Source organism: Notechis scutatus, chromosome 1 (assembly GCF_049901735.1).
Source record: "Notechis scutatus isolate UNSWTSFEM ecotype Mainland chromosome 1, rNotScu1.2, whole genome shotgun sequence".
Lineage (NCBI taxonomy): Eukaryota > Metazoa > Chordata > Lepidosauria > Squamata > Elapidae > Notechis > Notechis scutatus.
Window position 1 is genome coordinate 116,663,819 of NC_142009.1, and position 18,482 is coordinate 116,682,300.

Sequence of the window (18,482 nt, forward strand, 5' to 3'; positions counted from 1 at the left end):
GTGAGAAAGTCAGCGAGTCATGTATAATTGCATTGCTAGATTTATATATAGCCTTATTCATTTTTAACAAGATCTTACTGGTTTAAATGTCAACTAGAACAAAGAAAGTGCATGTTCTTTACTGTTAATTTAAAAGAAAATGGTGCCACCAAAACTACACAATCATTGCATTTGTTTGTCAGCTCTTAGTCAAAGAACATTAGATGTTTCATTATATAATTAATTTCATATGAATGAAGGCGAATATATGTGTCCCAGGATAATGTTGCAGCATTCAATCTGGGTCAGTCACCAGGACCCAGAGGTTTTGTCTTCTGAGCTTTCAGACTTGTGCTGGAGTCCATCCTCTGGGAATTTCTCTCTAACTTCTCTCCAGCACACACTCTGCTAGAGAGAAGTTCCCTGAGGATGGGCTGAACGCTTAGAAGAACAAACCTCTGGTCTTGGTGACTGTCCCAGATTAGATCCTATTTATATATGATTTAAAGTTTGTTTTAGTCAGTGCTATATACTATAATATTTTTAATTCGGTTGTAAACAATAACAGAGTGTTCCCAGTTATCTTGGGGGAGGGGAGCCGAGAACAATAAAAATCAATAACATTCGATAAAATCATAAGCAGGGTCCAAACCCTTGTATTTATAACTGGGAGAGCTAAAGGCCTGTGATATAATCTCCTTCCCTTGCTTCTTCCCCATGCACAAAAGAAATCATTATGTGTGCCTTGCCTTTGAAGGCTATTGTTTCTCATAAATCTTGGAGAATGCTGAAGTGTATTTTCATCACTTGGCGATTGTAACATCAGGCAATAACTTGATCTGTGAAACAGCCATCACAGAAAGAAAGGACTCCTAGCCAGCCCTCCACATCACTTGAAACAGGACTCCTTAATGGAGCATTTCACCCACTTTGTTAAGTCTCAGCAGGTGATAAGTCATTGAATAATGAACCCTGAAGCTCTTGCTTGTGTGCCAAACTGTGTGCCGCTGACACCAACCTATTTCCTATGCTTCAGACAACTCTTCTCCAAATCATCACACAACATAATTTTAGATGCTCCGAGGTCACAAACTGTTCTTACCGCTTATCTCTAGAGGAAAATGTTTCCTTCCAGACAGTATCAAGGACATTTTCAGATAGAAGTAGGGGGGGAAAATAGTGTGCAGCTAGCCAACAGCTGAAAGTTGTCACACAAGATACATTGATTTAATTTGTGTGGCAAAAACATACTGTTATTTCTGTTCAGGTCAGCAAAACCATGGAGTTCTTGGTGCGTGACCCTTTTTTTTTATCATCATTACATTAAGTTCTAATCAGAAGAAAATATATTGGACCACAGATTGGTAACATCAGAATTGTGTGCAAAATGCAACATAACCTCTGAATGTTGATTTTGTAAGAAAACGTTTTAGAGCGTAAGCTACTTATATTCATTGTGAATTAATGGACAATTAGAATTAAAAATAAATAATCCAAAAACAATTAGCCACAGTGGCTTTGTTAAAAACAAAAAGAAAAAACTTCCACGTTCAGCAGCATCTGCATATTGTGCAATAAGATTAAAAAAAACCAGGAGAAGCCTCAGAAGGGGAATTTGCATTGTCCACAGAGCTAAGAATTAGGTTTGGCAGTAGAGGGAAGGAACTTGGTACCTCAAACAATACAGCTAATGGCAAAGAATTGGGGAAATTTTGGAGGCACTAATTGAATTGACCTGGTCCTTCAGAGTTTGAGAAACTTTTGTCAACTCTGCTTGGAGATAATCACAGATTACATTTCTAGTTCCTGGGTCAGGAAGCCTTCTGAACAGTCGCTGATATTCTAGTGGCCTCACGGTTGGGTTGTTGTAGAGTTGTAGTTGAGGCTTCCCAATATTCTTCTAGATATAGCTCCCATCCTCATGATGCTCCAGTTGTCTTTAAAAACCTGCTGTTCTCCTGGGCCTTAGGGGAAGTATATTTGTTGAGTCTGTTGGTGATGTTTCTTATTAGAGGGAGTATGGTTGTCTGATGCTTGTGATTTTCTTTTTATTATTTTCCTTTAATTCTTTTATTTTTAGCATCGTTTATATTTAGCGTGACTAAGAGTCATTTTGGAACTGGGCAGTCTCTAAATCTAATAAAGAAATACATTAAATAAATAAATCAATAAATAACTCCTTTTAAAACCATATGTTTGGATACAGTTGAAAACAAGGCAGACTTAGTTCCAATCCAGATGGTTTCTTTGATAATATTAAATTACCTAGCATAGTTTTCAGCAAAAGTATAATCAAGATTAGTTCCCTTGCATACTGTTTAAAGATTGTCCTTGTTATTTGCAGGAATTCTCTTCCTGCTGAGCAACCTGAGATAATGAAATCACAGATAATGAGACTGTGAAAAAAACATCCACATTATAAGGATCTGTAGTATTCCAAAAAATGTGGCAGGAAACTAGATATGCAAAGCTGTACATATTACAGACACTAAATTCTAGCACATATTTTAAATTGTGGATATATCAAGAAACCAGAAAATGAGGCCATAGATAATGAGTGCCAGATGTATAGACTAGATAATTCTTCTTTATGCCATAAAATTAGGATTCATTTTAACACAGAATTTTAGGTTTGCTGCTGGGAATTTATGTTCAATTTATATTACACAGATTCAGAATTATGCAGATTTTGTCTTTGGACTGCTTGTAAAATTTGGAAAAAGGCATGTTTTCAAGTCCATATTTGGTCCTTCTGAGGAATTTTAGCTGCATAATCTTTTATTAGTCCAGACAATGAAAATAGTTGTCTTCTAAGTGTGTTGGACTACATTACATTCAAGCTGGTGGGGATTATGGAAATTCTGATCTATTAGGTCTGAAGGGCACCAATCTAGTTTTACCTCTCTGTTTAGTCCTGATGTTCACTGGTTAACTTTGGACTAAACTGTCCATGTGTTTCCTTAGGACATACAGTAGTGCATCTTTTGGTCACTTCACCTGGGAGCCCAAAACAAAGGACAGGATAAAAAAAGTGGGGTTTACATGTTGTGTAATGGGACCTTACGTGATAATGAATTTGCAGAAAGCCAGTGATGGGGAATTTTGCTCTGCTGTTTTTTTGTGGTATAAAAATAACAGGATGCTTTAAGTTGGGAAGTGTCTTTGCATCTATGCCTTCTATCCATGTCCAGAGTTCTGTTTTCAAGTTGCTGAGTATATCTAATAATATGTGGGCAGTTTTTCTCTTTGATTTTCTTCCCCTCTGCCTATCAATTAAAAGTAAATGTTATGAACAAAATAATAACAGGTAAATGTGTTATGAACGAAGTCATTGGTTCAAATGGCTCAGTTGATTTAGACTGACAACAGCAATCCAGGCCCTCTCTTAAAAGGGTTGTCATATTTGCCTGGCCATTTCGATATGTCCCAAGTTTTCTGCAAAGGAAGTTACATGACCTGCCATTGCACTTTCTTCCTCCCTTTCTCACCCAGCATGTTGCAAAGTGGAAATAATTATTTCAATCAACATGACTTACAGGCCTGCTCATGAAATACTAGAGCATGTTACATTCTTAAATGTGGGTTTGATGATTATACGTCTTCTCAAATAGCGTTTGGTAATTTGATGCTGAAATTGCTATTGCTTTTCTACAATGCACGAATCTAGAATCCATGGTGAAGTCTTCAGTCTTCTTGGTGACTGAATATACACAATTTTAATAAAATGTTCTCTGTGAATAAATCACCCGCTTCGCAGTTTAATGACTGTGCACTAGTGGGCTCTTTATTGTAGGCAGTAATGGCGGGGACCAGGTTCAGTCATTTTTAAGGGCTGATTGGTCATTGTTACGGAATTATAATAGTCTTCCTTAATATGTTCATGCTGGGAATTTGAAAGAAACATGGTCTCATTTGTCTGGAATATAACAGGAGGAAATTGGCAATAGATTGAATTATTTGTAGAAATTTTAAACAGATTTTCTCCTCATGTATCTGCCAAATAAGAAGGCATTTAAATCTTTTTCTTTGCCTTGCAGAATTCACAGAAAAATGGTAAAATAATTTGTAAGCGCTGCAAGATGTTGTTGGGAGAAACTATGCCCTCAGGTACTGAATTCTCAGACAAAATCTTTGAAAGCTGTTTTAGTCACCTACTGTTAGAGAGGTTTTTAAATGACCTGTTAAAATTTCTGTTTTTTAGATGGGTTTGAAAGGACCAAGGTTTTTCTTTTATTCTAAATACATTTTCATTAAGCAGCCATAAAATTTGTCTGGATTTAGGAGCAAAAAATAAATAAAAAATTAAATGTACCTGCAAAGTCAGGTATACCCCTACTTCCCAGGGAGTAAAGTTGCCCATCTCAAAGAATTATGTGAAGAGTTGCTATTTCCTGTAAGTCTGTCTTGCCACCCCGAGCTCCTTTCTATGATAAAATATTTCTTCCATTTTCCTATTAGTCCTGAGCAGAGTAACACAATTTCCCCTACTTTCCCAATGAAATCAATCCTCTTTTTGAGGAAAGGGCACCTTATTTCCTTTGTTTTTCTTTTTTCTTATTTTAACAACAATAAAAAAATCTAGCTAGGGTACAGCAGATGGGGAAGTGACTGGTCTTGAAAAGTTAACTGGAGATTAGCCCTCAGGAAGCCCCAGGACATACATTCATACATACATACATACATACACACACACACATATTACATATATACATTTATATCTCGCTTTTAATATTTTTACAAATGACTCGAGATGGCAAATAAACCCAGCACACCTTTCTCCTCATGTTTTCTCCACAGCAACAACCCTGTGTGCTGGGTTGAGCTGAGAGTGACTAGTCCAAGGTCGCCCAGCTGGCTTTCACGGCTAAAGCAAAACTCATGGTCTTTTTAACCTGGTGCCTTAACAACTAGACCAAACTGGTTCTCTCTATTAATAGACTGGGGACAAAAAATACATTTCAGAAGAAGGAAACAGCAAAGCCCTTCTGTATATTTTCCAAGCAAAGGACACACAACTAACTGACCACACTGGCACACAAGACATAAGCTAAGGAGAGAATAGGAAAAGAAAATTCTGCTGATGATGTTACTTAGTCTGCTAACGAAACGTTCAGAAATTAAATTGAAACAATCTTTCATAGCCAACCACTACCCCCCCAAAAAAAAAAAAAAAAAGGATTTGGGTGTCTATGATATCACCAACTATTGAACTTGAGTCAAAGGATAATTCACTTTTTTTGGAATGAGCAAAAGCATGTTTTTGTGTTTTAATACGTAGCAGAAGGGAACAAGAAAAGCAAAGACAGTTGCTGGGGGCTGGTAATGGAAAGAGGTTGAGTGAATAAAAGGGATATTTCAAAACAACTTTAAGATCCTTTCTACAGGATTTCAGTTTACAAAGCAAAATATGGTTACTCTTCATACAGTTTTTTTTGGCAATATTGGAAGGGTTATTTTCTTAATGTGAGCAATTTTACAGGAACTGAGTTCTTGACAAAGATAGTGCTGAGGAAGAGGAAAAGAAAGGCATTGAATACTATTAGGGAGACATTAGAAATCAGAGGGAGGGAGGAAGGGAGAGAGAGAGAGAAAGAGAGAGAGAGAGAGAAATGCCATCTGTCTTTGGAATTGGGGTGGGGGCTGAAATATACATGTTTCCAGGTGGTCCAGCTTGAGGAAAAGCTACCCTACCACATCATTTGGTTGGACTGTTAAAGCCTAATTTTAAAATCTTTTGGGAACAGTTTCGATTTTGTATGCATTAATAATGCATTTGAATAATGTAAGCATCCCTGAAATTTGAAAGCGTGGCAGAATGTAAATATTTATGAAATTGCCACATATTTTTTCCAATTCATCCTCTTCTCGGGTCTTTAATAAATAACTGACATGCAAAAGTTTAACAAGTTTTAAGATTTTATTTATTGCACAGCTCCATGTCAAAAGAGGGACAGGATCAGGCCTAGGTGAAAAGAGGTGACTCCAGCTGTGCTTATGGATAATTTTTAAGAATGCTCCAAGTTGTAATTCTTAAGAACACCCAGACTCAAAGAGTCATGTTGTCTAGCATCCAACAGTAGTCAACCTGGTGCCTTTGGAAAATTGACAAGGAGTATAGGATTTACAACCTGCTTCTGCTGTTGGTCATATAAGATGCATTTAATGGTGTGCCGTGCTCTGAATTAATATATACTCATCATTTAACTAATTGCCTTTTTGAAAATGAAAAACCCCTTGATCTTGGAATGCTTTTCAGCATATTTGAAGCATCATTTCAATTTATTAAGCATAACAATGAATTTTTTTTAAAAAATGATACAAACTAAGAAAATTAAAAGAATAAAAAAATAAAAAATAAAAACAGAAAAGATGGAAAAAATAAAATAAGAATATGGTTAAAAAAAGGAAATACATACATATATACATACATACATACATACACATACATATGTATGTATGTATGTATGTATGTATGTATGTATGTATATATATATAAAGTAACTTCTCCCTTCATCACAGCAAGTATAAATAATTGTAGTTAACATATCACTTCGTCTTAAAATGAAACACACGATCTCTTCTTCATTTACCTCATCTCTTGCTGATAAATAAAACCTAAAAAACCTATTACTCAGCAAAAGTCCATTAAGGGTTACCAGAGATAACAATTTTCAATTTTTTAATACTTTCCCAGTTGATTTTATTTTGTAAGAGAACTGGTGTGGTAGGTCTGTTGAGAAAGAAGGAATGAGACAAGGAAGGCGAAGCAGACAAAAAACCATGCCATTTTGTTGTTTGATATGGGTACATATTGAATTAAGTTGGATAGGATAGAAATCGTTGCAATGTTGGCAGCAGAGACAGGTTTAATATTTGAGTTCCTTTCTCCATTTTAGTGTTCTCTCTAGTCCTAGTTCAATATGGCTCCTCTCTTAACCACTTTGTTCTATGTGATCCATGTCCTCAAGCTTGTTACTTGTTTCCTCATTATGTTTTCATGACTTACTGACTTAAGTATATTGTCATTGTACATTAATTCATATGGTACAAAATTTCATTTTCCCCCTCATAGGTGTCATAAAATACTATTTCACAGAATTGCTTGTTCAGCCATCTGAAGACAGCTTTTGCATAATACCAAGGTAGTATCATGTATTTCTATATTAAAAAGGTATAGCTGGCTAAATACTATATGTAAAGCAACTTTTTGATAGGCACGGCTCTCTTTGGAGAAATTAATTCAAAACCCTGTATATAATTTAAGTAATGATAATTGTGTATTCACTAAATATGGTTTTTCCTGCTCTTTCTCTTTCTTTTTTTTTTTAAACAAGTTTTATTAATTTTTAAAACACACAAATTATCATTATTCATTACATGTTTAAACCTTTTTTCATTGTAAATTTAACAAGTCAGATAAATTATGATTCTATTTTAAACCATTTCCATATAACATACCAAAACCTCTTATTCAATTTCTCTTTACTTCTCTTTATTCTTATTCAATATCATTATTATTATTTCATCTATTTCTTTCTGACTTAGTTACCATTATTCTCATTCTATATTTCTACAAGTTTTTACTAATTCTCCCCCCCAAAAAAAAACATATACACACAACACACAAAACATAAAAAATCTTTTTGGAAAGTAACTTGGACCCAGGTGTCTCTCTCTTCATGGACTTCAATTATATTCATGCTCATCTTACATATCATTACTTATTTTATTTACCATTCTAAGCCTTCTATATTAACTTCTCCACATATTTCACCCTTCTTAATTCTATCTTAATTAATCATCTTAGTTTGAATCATTATATTTGTATCTTTTGTCCATTTTTTATCATCCCTTTGTCTCATTCCTTATGAAAAAGAAGAAAATAAGTTTCTCCTGAAATCATTAATCAGAGTATGATGCCTTTCTATCTCCCCCTAAGTTAGTCAAATTAATCTTTAAAATAATATCCAATACCCAATCCGATTTTGCTTGGTACATTCTATCTAACTAATACATCCAAAATAATTAAGTACATAATTAGACAATAAATCCAAATATTAAAAAAGATACTATAATAAAATTTTTATAATAACATCAATACCATAATCTTATTAAACTCTTTAATTAAAACAGTATTCTAAACCTCCCCTATTATTAAATTTTAAAGCCAATCATTTTTAAACATTTTAACATTTTAATCTCTTATCAACTCTTAAACCATTACAATACTACCATCTCATCTTATGTACCTTGCAAAATCTTTTTTTTAAAAAAATTATACTTTATCCATTATCCATAAAAATTTCTTTTTTCCATTTAATTTCAAAACATTGTAGCTTTTCTCCACCTTTTCCCTTTCTTTCTTCTCCCAACAAACCTTTCTACCCCCTTCTTCTAACCTCTGCCTTACCGGCTTCCCTTCTCTGTCGTATTCCTTTTCCCTTTTGTTTACTATCATCATATTGGTTTTGCACCTTATTTTTCCCTTTCTTAAATGTTTTTTAGATCTTAAGTCCTTTAGTTTTCTTCTTTTCTCTCTTCCTTCTTTCTTGATCAAATTCTGAGATTCATTAAAAATGGCTCCTTCCTTTCTTTCTTGTTCCTCTGCTGTCTTCATCTGTTGTAATGTTTGTTGATAGTTAGTAAGCGCCATTTCTAAAAAAAGGAAAGCTTCTTCCACACCATCTTTACCATTTTTTTTACTTGTTCATATTCTTTTCTTAGTTCCTCAACAGAAAGAGCCATTATAAATCTTTTCTTTTCTTTTCCCCTTCTTTCTTCTTACAACAACCAGAATATTCAAAAGAAAATAAAAAAATAAAACAGTCCCAAAGTTATCAGTCAGTCCAAACCAAGGCAGAGTTCTCACTTTCTCCTTCTGGGGTAATATCAATCAAAGAGAAAGAAAGTCCAAATCTGTTTAAAATCTTATTGCAATATCTTCTAGTCTTCAAATCCTTAAGGCATCTGCTCCAACAAAGTCTTAGCATACAAATATTTTCTTTTTAATCCTCTCTCTCCCACTCATCGCTTAAAACCAATTTTCACCTAAAAAAATAGGTTTCTTAATATCCAGTTATTTATTCCGTAGGAAAAGAGGGAAAGCTATCCTTTCAGCACCATCAAACAGCCGCTTTTTTCCTCTTCTGGCAGGTATTATTCAGAAAGTCATACTTTTCAGGAATTTTATTAAATATGTCTTAGAGTCCTAGGAGCCAAGAAAAACTTTCTCCTCTCAAGCACTTTCTCCACTTCCTCCTGCGCATTCTTACCCGGCTGCCAGCTTCTTTGTGGCGGCCATTACGGACCGCCGCTGCACCGTCCTGGGAAAAGAGGGTTCTACCGGACGGGAGGGGGTCTGCAACACCCCAAACCCCTCTCCGGATCCCCCTACCTTCAGCTGTCCCTGCAGGGCAGCCTAGCTCCGCACCCGTCTGGGTCGGGAGCCCCAAAGCGGCTAGCGCGGCAGGGATCGCGCAGCCGCAAATCCCTGCCGCTGCGAAGCTGACAAACCGGAAGTTCCCCTGCTCTTTCTCTTTCAATTGTGTAATTAGGGTTTGACATCAGGGAATAAAAACATTCAAATCAAAGATCTTGGAGATCATTAGATGACTCTGTATCAGTTTCTTAGATTTCTAATGTCCAATTTTAAAGGCACAACCTCTCTTCTGGATTACAGAGTTGGCCAAAAGTATAGGCACCCCTCACTTAAATCCAATAATGGCTTTTAACTACTAAGAGATACCAATAGTTATGCTATGCCATTTCCATTTGTTTTATTCTTTATAGGAATATGTTATGTTATATATCAGATGCAAACTTTCTGCTTTATGGAGTAAAAAATGGTGGGTGCCTTGTTTCAACTTGTTTCATGGCAAATTGGGATTCTTTGGGAAAAAGTAAAGAGTAACAATACTTTTGGCCCGTCTGTAGCTCCAAAAGACTGAATCTTGTCCTTTTGTACAAGAGGTAAATAGAAAAGATTAAATCTTGTGGCTTGTTCTCATAATGCAGAGGTCAGCAATTGTTTTATATGGCAGGCACCATGGTGTGATTCTGCACAACATTGTAACCTACCCCACAGTAAATAAGTGAACTTGAAACATTAATGGAAAAGAAAGCAATAAATAAATAAATCACCCAGATCTTATGAGATTTCATGTAAGAACATAGAAATTTTGGCACTGTTTAATATTCTTACAAAATTTTTGGCAATTAAAAAAACACTTTCATGTTACTTTAAAAAGTATGGAAGGTCCTTGAACCTATTTCATAGCTTTGAAAATATGGGTGCTCCATTGTTCACTCTTCTTCCCAAACAAGGTCTGGGCAACTTTGGTAGCTGGTAACAAAGTAAGTAGAGGAGTGTTCACTCTTGCTGCATCTGTAAAACCAGATTCACCCAAGTATTTTCTGATTGGTCCATCCAGGTTTTCATATTGGTTATTCTGCCCTTGAAAATGCTTTTAACATCTTGACAATGCCCTTGTAAAATCATTGTTTCCAGTATGCTTACAACAGAATTAATAAGTCCCCAACCCAATCATTCACTTGCTGCTGTATCAAGGGTTAGGGTTAATCAGTGGCACATTATGCAAACCTAATGTTGCTTTAATTAATTTCTGCCATGAATCATATAATTGCCAATTAAAAGCTGGTATCTAGCCATCACTTTCTAGCCTATGCAGCTTTTGGATTCATTAAAGTTTCTGCTTTTTTAATTGTTGGGTGACATTTAACTAAAACACATAATTCTGAAGGGAAGAATCACTGAATGTAGTCTATTGCCATCAGTATATAAAGGGGGGATTCTGTAGCATTTGTTTTATGCCTGCATCACACTGGACATCAAAAATATAATGATGTTCAAGAATAAGTGTATACTGAGAGTCATTGCAATTGTACAGGAGCAGGGTGGCTCATGTAGTTAGGATGCTGAGTTGGAGGTTAGCAAGCCCCTGTTTGAGACCCGAGTACTGCTGTGTGGGGTGGGGTGAGCGCCTATCCTGTGCTCCAGCTCCTGCTGAGGACATGAAAGGAGCCCCCAACAGGGCATCCGCTGGACAATGGTGATGTTACCAGCTAATGTTTTCAACCTGGAAGTGCCTCATTGCTTCTGACAGGAGCGTGATGTAGTTGCATAATTGTAAATGTACAATAACAAAAAATAATTCTGAAAGCTCTGTTGGTATCGAAAACTCCTCCATACTGTGGGTCCAGTATATACTCAGGGTAGGCAATGTTAACAAGATTGGTGCATACTCTTGTTAATCCAAAGTACTTTGTCTTGGACCCATTCTGATTCAAAATAGATGTGGCAATTTATTATGATGTAGGGAAAAAGTGTTTTTGTAACTATGGAAGAAGGATGGAAATATGAGGACAGGAGAACAAATGGATTGCTTAAAGAATTCAAAACTGATTTGGACTTTAATTTGTTAATTATACTCTGCTTTAATTTTTAAAAATCCATTTGAAGAGCCAATTTTATCACCAAAGGCTCATTTATATGGACCACTGCTAAGTTTTATGCCTGCCTCTTCTTCTCTTAACCTGTTTTTTTCCAATACAAAAAGAAAATTCCTTGTTTTTCTCTTCCACTGTTTTATACTTGCTGCTGCACAATGGAGTCCCAAGAAAGATAGAAATGCTACTAGAAAATGCTAAAATGTGACTTGATCAGATGGAGCCTTGCAGCCTGATGCTGTCCCATTTGCCTGGGATCGCAGGTCCTGCCAGTTTTGTTTTGATAGATCTGAAGGATAGTGGGGAATGAGACAAGAATGTCCTAGAAGACGAATGGGCAGACTGCTAACTGAATGTGGCCCTCAGAGTTCCATTTACAGCCTCAGTTCTTCCAAATTGATGAGGGCAACATTTTCTTCTCTGTTTTAAATGGGTGTAAAATTGCCGCAACAATGTGTTGCAGCACAACCTAGCAGATTATAAACTGAAAATACAGCTAGTGGGACCTAAAAAGTTTGGTTTAAAAAGGTTAATTACTTGGGCCTAGGATGTTTTTTGACATTCTCACTTATTTTTCAAATAATGGTATTTCTTAGTATTTTATAAATAATTGTCTTTTCTGCTCCAAAACAGGTCTTCCTTTATACAGAATGTTGTAGCCAAGTGCTTCATGGAACTCACATTTTCTAGAAGCACATTTAGGTTCAGCATCCAAGGAATGGATGGCACAGTGTATATCTTGGTAAGTCACAAGTCTTAGTGCTGCCTATTAGAAGCTGCCTCATCTTGTTACAGACTTACCCAGTGGTTAAGATCTGTAGAAGGAACTCTTTTGAAGAAGTTCGCACTAACAGTGAGGCAAGCCAGTGTATTCTTCCTCCATTGTTCTCAGATTGTAGAATGCAATGTCATCCTATGCTTATTTCTTTTAATTATTTTAATGCAATTTTATTTATAATTTAAATCTTTACCTTTAACTTTTATATTCTGTTTTTGTTTCACAGTTTTGATACAGTTTAGTCTTCAACTTGCAACAGTTCGCTTAGTAATCGTTTGAAGTTGCAACGGCACTGAAAAAAGGGACTTATGACCATTTTTCACACTTATGATTATTGCAACATCCCCATGGTCATGTAATTTAAATTCAGATTCTTGGCAACCGACTCAGATTTATGACTGTTGCACTGTCTCAGAATCATGTTATATCACCTTTTGCAGCCTTCTCACAAGCAAAGTAAATGGGGAAACCAGGGGGTTAATAACTGTGTTTATAATTTAACAACTACAGTGATTTGCTTAAGAAATGTGGCAAGAAAAGTCGTAAACATGGGGTAAAACTCACTTAACAAATTTCTCATTGAGCAATATACATTTTGGACTCAATTGTGGTCATAAATTGAGAACTACCTATAGTTTCCTTGAGTATTACCCAGAGTGGAAAAATGGATTATAATCTAATCACTCATTCAAATCAAATAAACCAATGCTTTCTCTTTTTCTAAAAAGAGTTCCATTGATTAACTTCAGAGTTCTCCAACCACATAACTTGATCTTATCTCCTGACTAAGGAGATTCCTTTTTATCTTTCCAACACCAATAGTAAAATGCTGGTTGGGTATGGAAGCCACCCATCCTGATGTGTGTGTGTGTGCATTGCCAATTTATAATAGGAGCTCATCATCAGTGGTGAAGTCAGCCATTCTTTTTTAATTTTGAGAGCACATTTTCTACAGTTCCGAAATAACAGCAAGAAGCTTTTATACAAACCTTGAAATATCCTTGTCTGTTTTACCTTTTAGCAAAACAACCAAATGAATTTTTCCCCTATAAAGACAAAGCTAGTAACTGGCATTTTCCAGAGAGCACAGGAGCTTTAAAAACCAGGTGTAGGTAGCCCTCGACATATAACCAGTCTGACATATAACCAGAATATTGTAAGTCATGACAGCCATAATGCGTTGGTTTATTTGGTTTGAATGAGTGGTTAGGTTATAATCCATTTTTCTACTGTGGCTATTACTCAAGGCAACTATCAAAATTCTGAAACAAAAACAGAATATAAAAGCTAAAGGTACAGATTTACATTATCAATAAAATTGCATTAAATTTTTTAAAGAAATAAGCTGGACCTGAATTATTTCACTTTTTTACAGTGGTCATTAAGTGAACCCATGTATTTCTAAGGGGTGTTCTTTACTAGAATGTCCAAAAAGGCCAGAAACCAGGGGGGAAAACCCCCATCATAAATCAGTCATGTGACTGTGGAATGCTGCAACTGGCTGTAAAGGTGAGCCAGTTGCCAAGTGCCCAAAATGTGTTGTAATCAAGTAATTGTGGGCAACTCAGTAGTAGTGTTGTGTCCTCTATGGCTTTTTATGTGAGAAAAAGAATAGGAATACGTATAGGGATAGGGATAGGGATAAGAATAGAACAGAATAGAATAGAGCAGAGCAGAATAGAATTCTTTATTGGCCAAGTGTGATTGAACACACAAGGAATTTGTCTCCAATGCATAATAATAGTTCCACTTTCATTTATCTCTAAATATGACTTGTAATAACGTTTCTTATCCATAGATCTGGGTATTGAATTGTGACACACTGATGGTGGAAATGTCAGGAAACCCAGTTTCCAAAAACATTTTTACATTACTTGAACCTGAGCTGTCATCTCCTTTGAGGCCTGCTGAGATTCATAAGGCTGTTAAAGTTCTTTACCATCCTTGTACTGAGAACAGAAACAAGGAGTAAGTACTGATTCTGTTTGTGTGTGTGTATGTGTCTCTTGTGCAGCATGTTGGTGTGTGTATGCATGAATATGAATTTATATGCTGCCACCTCCACAACAAACATCCACAGTGTAACTCAGATAGATAAATAATAACACATGGGTATCAAATCTGTACATCAACATAATTTAATTGTGTTTTGGTTAGGGTTTGTTCTTTTCATAGACATTAACATTAAAAAGTCTATGATGAGAACAAACCATAACCTATAATAACAGAACACAAATTACAATCAATATTACTGTACATGCCACAAATAATAGCATAAATAATGAAATATCAGCCAACTCTAGCAAGACAACAGTAACTCACCCAAAGTCCTTCCAGAGCAATTCAATGTGTAAAATGTCCTGAAAAATCATCATATTGGGACAAGCTTATCACTAAAAAGGATGTAATTTCTCAGGATTGGAGTCATAGAAAATTGTTATGTCTCTGATTCATCCACTCTAATTTTACAAACATTTATAAAAATGAAATAGCAATAGAAATCGCACTTAGACTTATATACCACTTTATAGTGCTTTACAGCCCTCTCTAAGAGGTTTACAGAGTCAGCATATTGCCCCCAACAATTTGGGTCCTCATTTTACCCACCTCAGAAGGATAGAAGGCTGAGTCAACCTTGAGCCTGGTGGGATTTGAACTGCCAAATTGTAGGCAGCTGGCTGCAGAAGTAGCTTGCAGTGGTGCACTCTAACCACTGCGCCACAGAGGCTCAAGGAAATGCTGCTTTCTGTGTTAGGTGTGTAAAGTGTGTGTACTATGTGTAAAAATTATATTAACAGGTTATTTTCACTAACTTCGATGCTTACACATAGTTCTTTAATGAGTTGCTTTTTAAAATAAATATGTATGACGTAGGAAACTTGAATGAATGCAAGTGTTGGTACTGCTGGCTTTTGATTTTCTGTGTTAATTTTCTGCTTAATTTAATAGATTTGTATTCTGAGGCTTTTAACAAGAGATTACTTTTGTTCATTATATGTTTAATGTAACGTGGTAAGGAACCAATTGACATGTTACAATCTGTTTTGTACCTGGAAACAGCAAAGCTACAATGGAGAACTTTTTAAAACAGCTGATATGACTGCCTTTTTTTAAAAAAATGCATCCTCTATAATCCATATTTGTGCAAAATCTTTATTTCCTATTCTTGTTATTTCAAGAGATGATTTGTAGCTCCTTAGAACATGCAACTGAGCAACTACAGTATATGCCTTCTTCATACCTCAAACATATTGGAATGTTGTTGATGGACTTGAAATCTGGGCATCTGAGTCCATATGAATAACTGACACTTGCTAAAAACAGGGAGATTACAATGATGAGAACAAGAATAGTGTATCTTGAAGCTATAAAATGTTAATCCTTGAAATCCTTCCTAGCATGGTCACTCGGGTGTTTATAAGAATTGTGACTCTAAAAATATGAAGCATGCCTTGTTGCCTCTTCTTGGGCTAGTGTGATGAGCTACAAAATATCCAGAGAGATGTAGTTGAAGAAGTTGGGTATGTTTTTCTGGGAAAAGTAGAGATTATGTGGAGACAGGATTGTTTTCAAATAGTCCAAAGTTTATTATGTAAAGTATTTATTAATTTATGTTTTATTAGGTTTGAAGTTGGCACAATTTTTTTACTGTAAGAATTAATTGTAGAAGACTCTGTCTTCAGAGTTAGAATTATTAAACAGAGTCTGAGCAGCCATCAGTTGGAGAAGTAGCTGTAGGACTGGGGCAATTTTTTTCATAAGTGCAAGAAATCTGCAATTTCATGTATTTTGAATATTGGATATTTTGGGTATTTTTTCCTATTCATGATGGGCTTGTGAAAGCTGTTTCTAAGGTTTATGGACTAGTTTTGTGAGAAAATTATTATTACAAATTTGTGGATAAGTAAATCCAATCTTTTTTCAGGATTCCTAATTAATATGGCCCAACTGTCATGACTCAAGATCTAGAAAGTATACACCAGATTAGGGGTATTCAAATACAGTTGATTTGAATGCTTGTATAAATGTGATTTATAGATACTAATGGGCTCACTTTCTGTCCTGACTTTTGGATACTTTAAAATAAATATGTAGGAAACTACCTTCCTTATTATTTTTATTTCCAAGAATGCTTCTGTATCTTGAAGCCTTTTTAGGAAATCAGAATGATGGCTGACTCCAGCCCAATCTTGGTTTGAAAATATGTTCGCTTCCTTCCCCCCTCAAATAAAGAGGGCAACATAGAAGAGGAAGGGTAGGCAGCCATCTTCCAGTTTGCCTTCTAGTAAGTGAATTGTGAATGGCCACAAACTTCATGGCATCCATTTTGTGAGAATACTCATAAAAAAATTCTGTATAGTTCCAAATGTGCCTAAAACCCAAAACAGCTTACTGTGAATTTCACCCAGGATGTTTATAGATTCCTTACCAGAATTTGCACAAAGAAGATACTGGGACCTAGTCTGGGAAATCATGTACTATGCAATTTTTCCATATCCTGTCACAACTCACTTACAGAAACTCATGTTTCCATCACTGTATACCACAAAATGTCATGACGAATGCTCTTCAGCGCTCATTTTTATTGACTGAGCTTATTAAACAGGGAGCATGTGGCCTTTTTGTTTTCTTGATCTCCTAGCAATTACTAAGCACTTCTGTAATTTGAAAAGACATTATGAAGGAGGATGTCACATAACAAGTTCTTAATACATTCAAAAGCGTTCGTGGATCTCCTAAAACATTGTGTATTCTAAAGGCAAAGTTACTCTTATTGGGCTGATATTTTTCATCTGCTTGCAGTACAGAAGGCAGCACAATTTTTTTCCAAACCCCATTTATGTTGTCAGAAATAGGCTTGCATCGCTGATTGGAAATACGAGACTGTATTTCTCTTTAGGTATTAATGAGATGAATATAACTGCTGGAAAATGATTAATTAATGGGAGGTGCTTATAATCCATCTTATTCTGAAGGGCTTTAGGCAGTATACAATAGCAAAATAACAAAATATAAGAAAAATATAATAAAATCCACTACACTTTAATTGATTAAAGGGAAAGCTGAGTTACTTCTGCCAACAAGTACAGGCTAAAAATAAAAATAAATACATCTAGAAGATGAACACTTGAAGTACACAAGAGCCACTAAAATTAACGATCACAAACAAGCTCCAGTGGAATGAATACTTCACTTCTGGTTTCTGGCAAAAAAACATCCATTGGATATAATAGCTTCACTTAATGATTGTAATGTTTGTTTAACAACTGGCACAAAATGGTCATAAAATTGGTCATGGTCATGTGTTGACTCACTTAATGAATGAATGGTCATGTGGTGACTCATATTTCTGGGCTCAGTTGAGTCTTACTCTCATTAATCTTAACTGAAATGGTCTGATTAGTGCTTCTGATTAGAAAGGCAGGATATAAATCAGATAAATAAATGGTTAATCATCATCCCATGTAGAGAACAGCAACTTTTCTAGTGCTTTAATTGTGGTGTTTAGGTTAGCAGACTCGGAGAAAGGAGAAATAGCTTGAATGTTATTACTGAAAAACTTTCCAGTTCTCTTCCGAAAAACAGCTAGAAAATTACCTTTCATGGATCCCAATATAGATGAGAGAAAACAGATGCTCTAATTCTAAATAATTTTGGGACTTTATTTCCCATCCAAAACATTGAATCAACTTAGAAGTTAAGGAAAGATTTCCTGATAGTTAGAACAATTGATCACTGGAATGATTTGTCTCTAGACGTTGTGGGTGCTCCAACACTGGAGATTTTAAAGAAGAGATTGGACAAGCATTTGTCTAAAATAGTATAGGATTTCATGACTGAGCAGGAGGTTGGATTTGAAGACCTCCAAGATCCCTTCCAACTCTGTTATCCTGTTAACTGAATTGTAACATGATGTATCTTGAAGCTATAAAATGTTAATCCTTGAAATCCTTCCTAGCATGGTCACTCGGGTGTTTATAAGAATTGTGACTCTAAAAATATGAAGCATGCCTTGTTGCCTCTTCTTGGGCTAGTGTGATGAGCTACAAAATATCCAGAGAGATGTAGTTGAAGAAGTTGGGTATGTTTTTCTGGGAAAAGTAGAGATTATGTGGAGACAGGATTGTTTTCAAATAGTCCAAAGTTTATTATGTAAAGTATTTATTAATTTATGTTTTATTAGGTTTGAAGTTGGCACAATTTTTTTACTGTAAGAATTAATTGTAGAAGACTCTGTCTTCAGAGTTAGAATTATTAA

At 35.5% G+C, this 18,482-nt stretch overlaps 1 protein-coding gene across 3 annotated transcripts in view; it reads left to right on the top strand.

Moving 5' to 3' along the window:
- UBE3D (ubiquitin protein ligase E3D) overlaps positions 1-18,482 on the top strand; it is a 67,836-nt gene that overhangs the window by 18,315 nt on the left and 31,039 nt on the right. For all 3 annotated transcript variants that reach the window (XM_087944171.1, XM_087944177.1, XM_087944165.1), the window contains exons 5-8: positions 4,017-4,086; positions 7,052-7,121; positions 12,079-12,187; positions 14,022-14,191. In XM_087944171.1, coding sequence (XP_087800297.1) covers positions 4,017-4,086; positions 7,052-7,121; positions 12,079-12,187; positions 14,022-14,191 — 419 coding nt within the window. The remainder of the gene's footprint in view (positions 1-4,016; positions 4,087-7,051; positions 7,122-12,078; positions 12,188-14,021; positions 14,192-18,482) is intronic.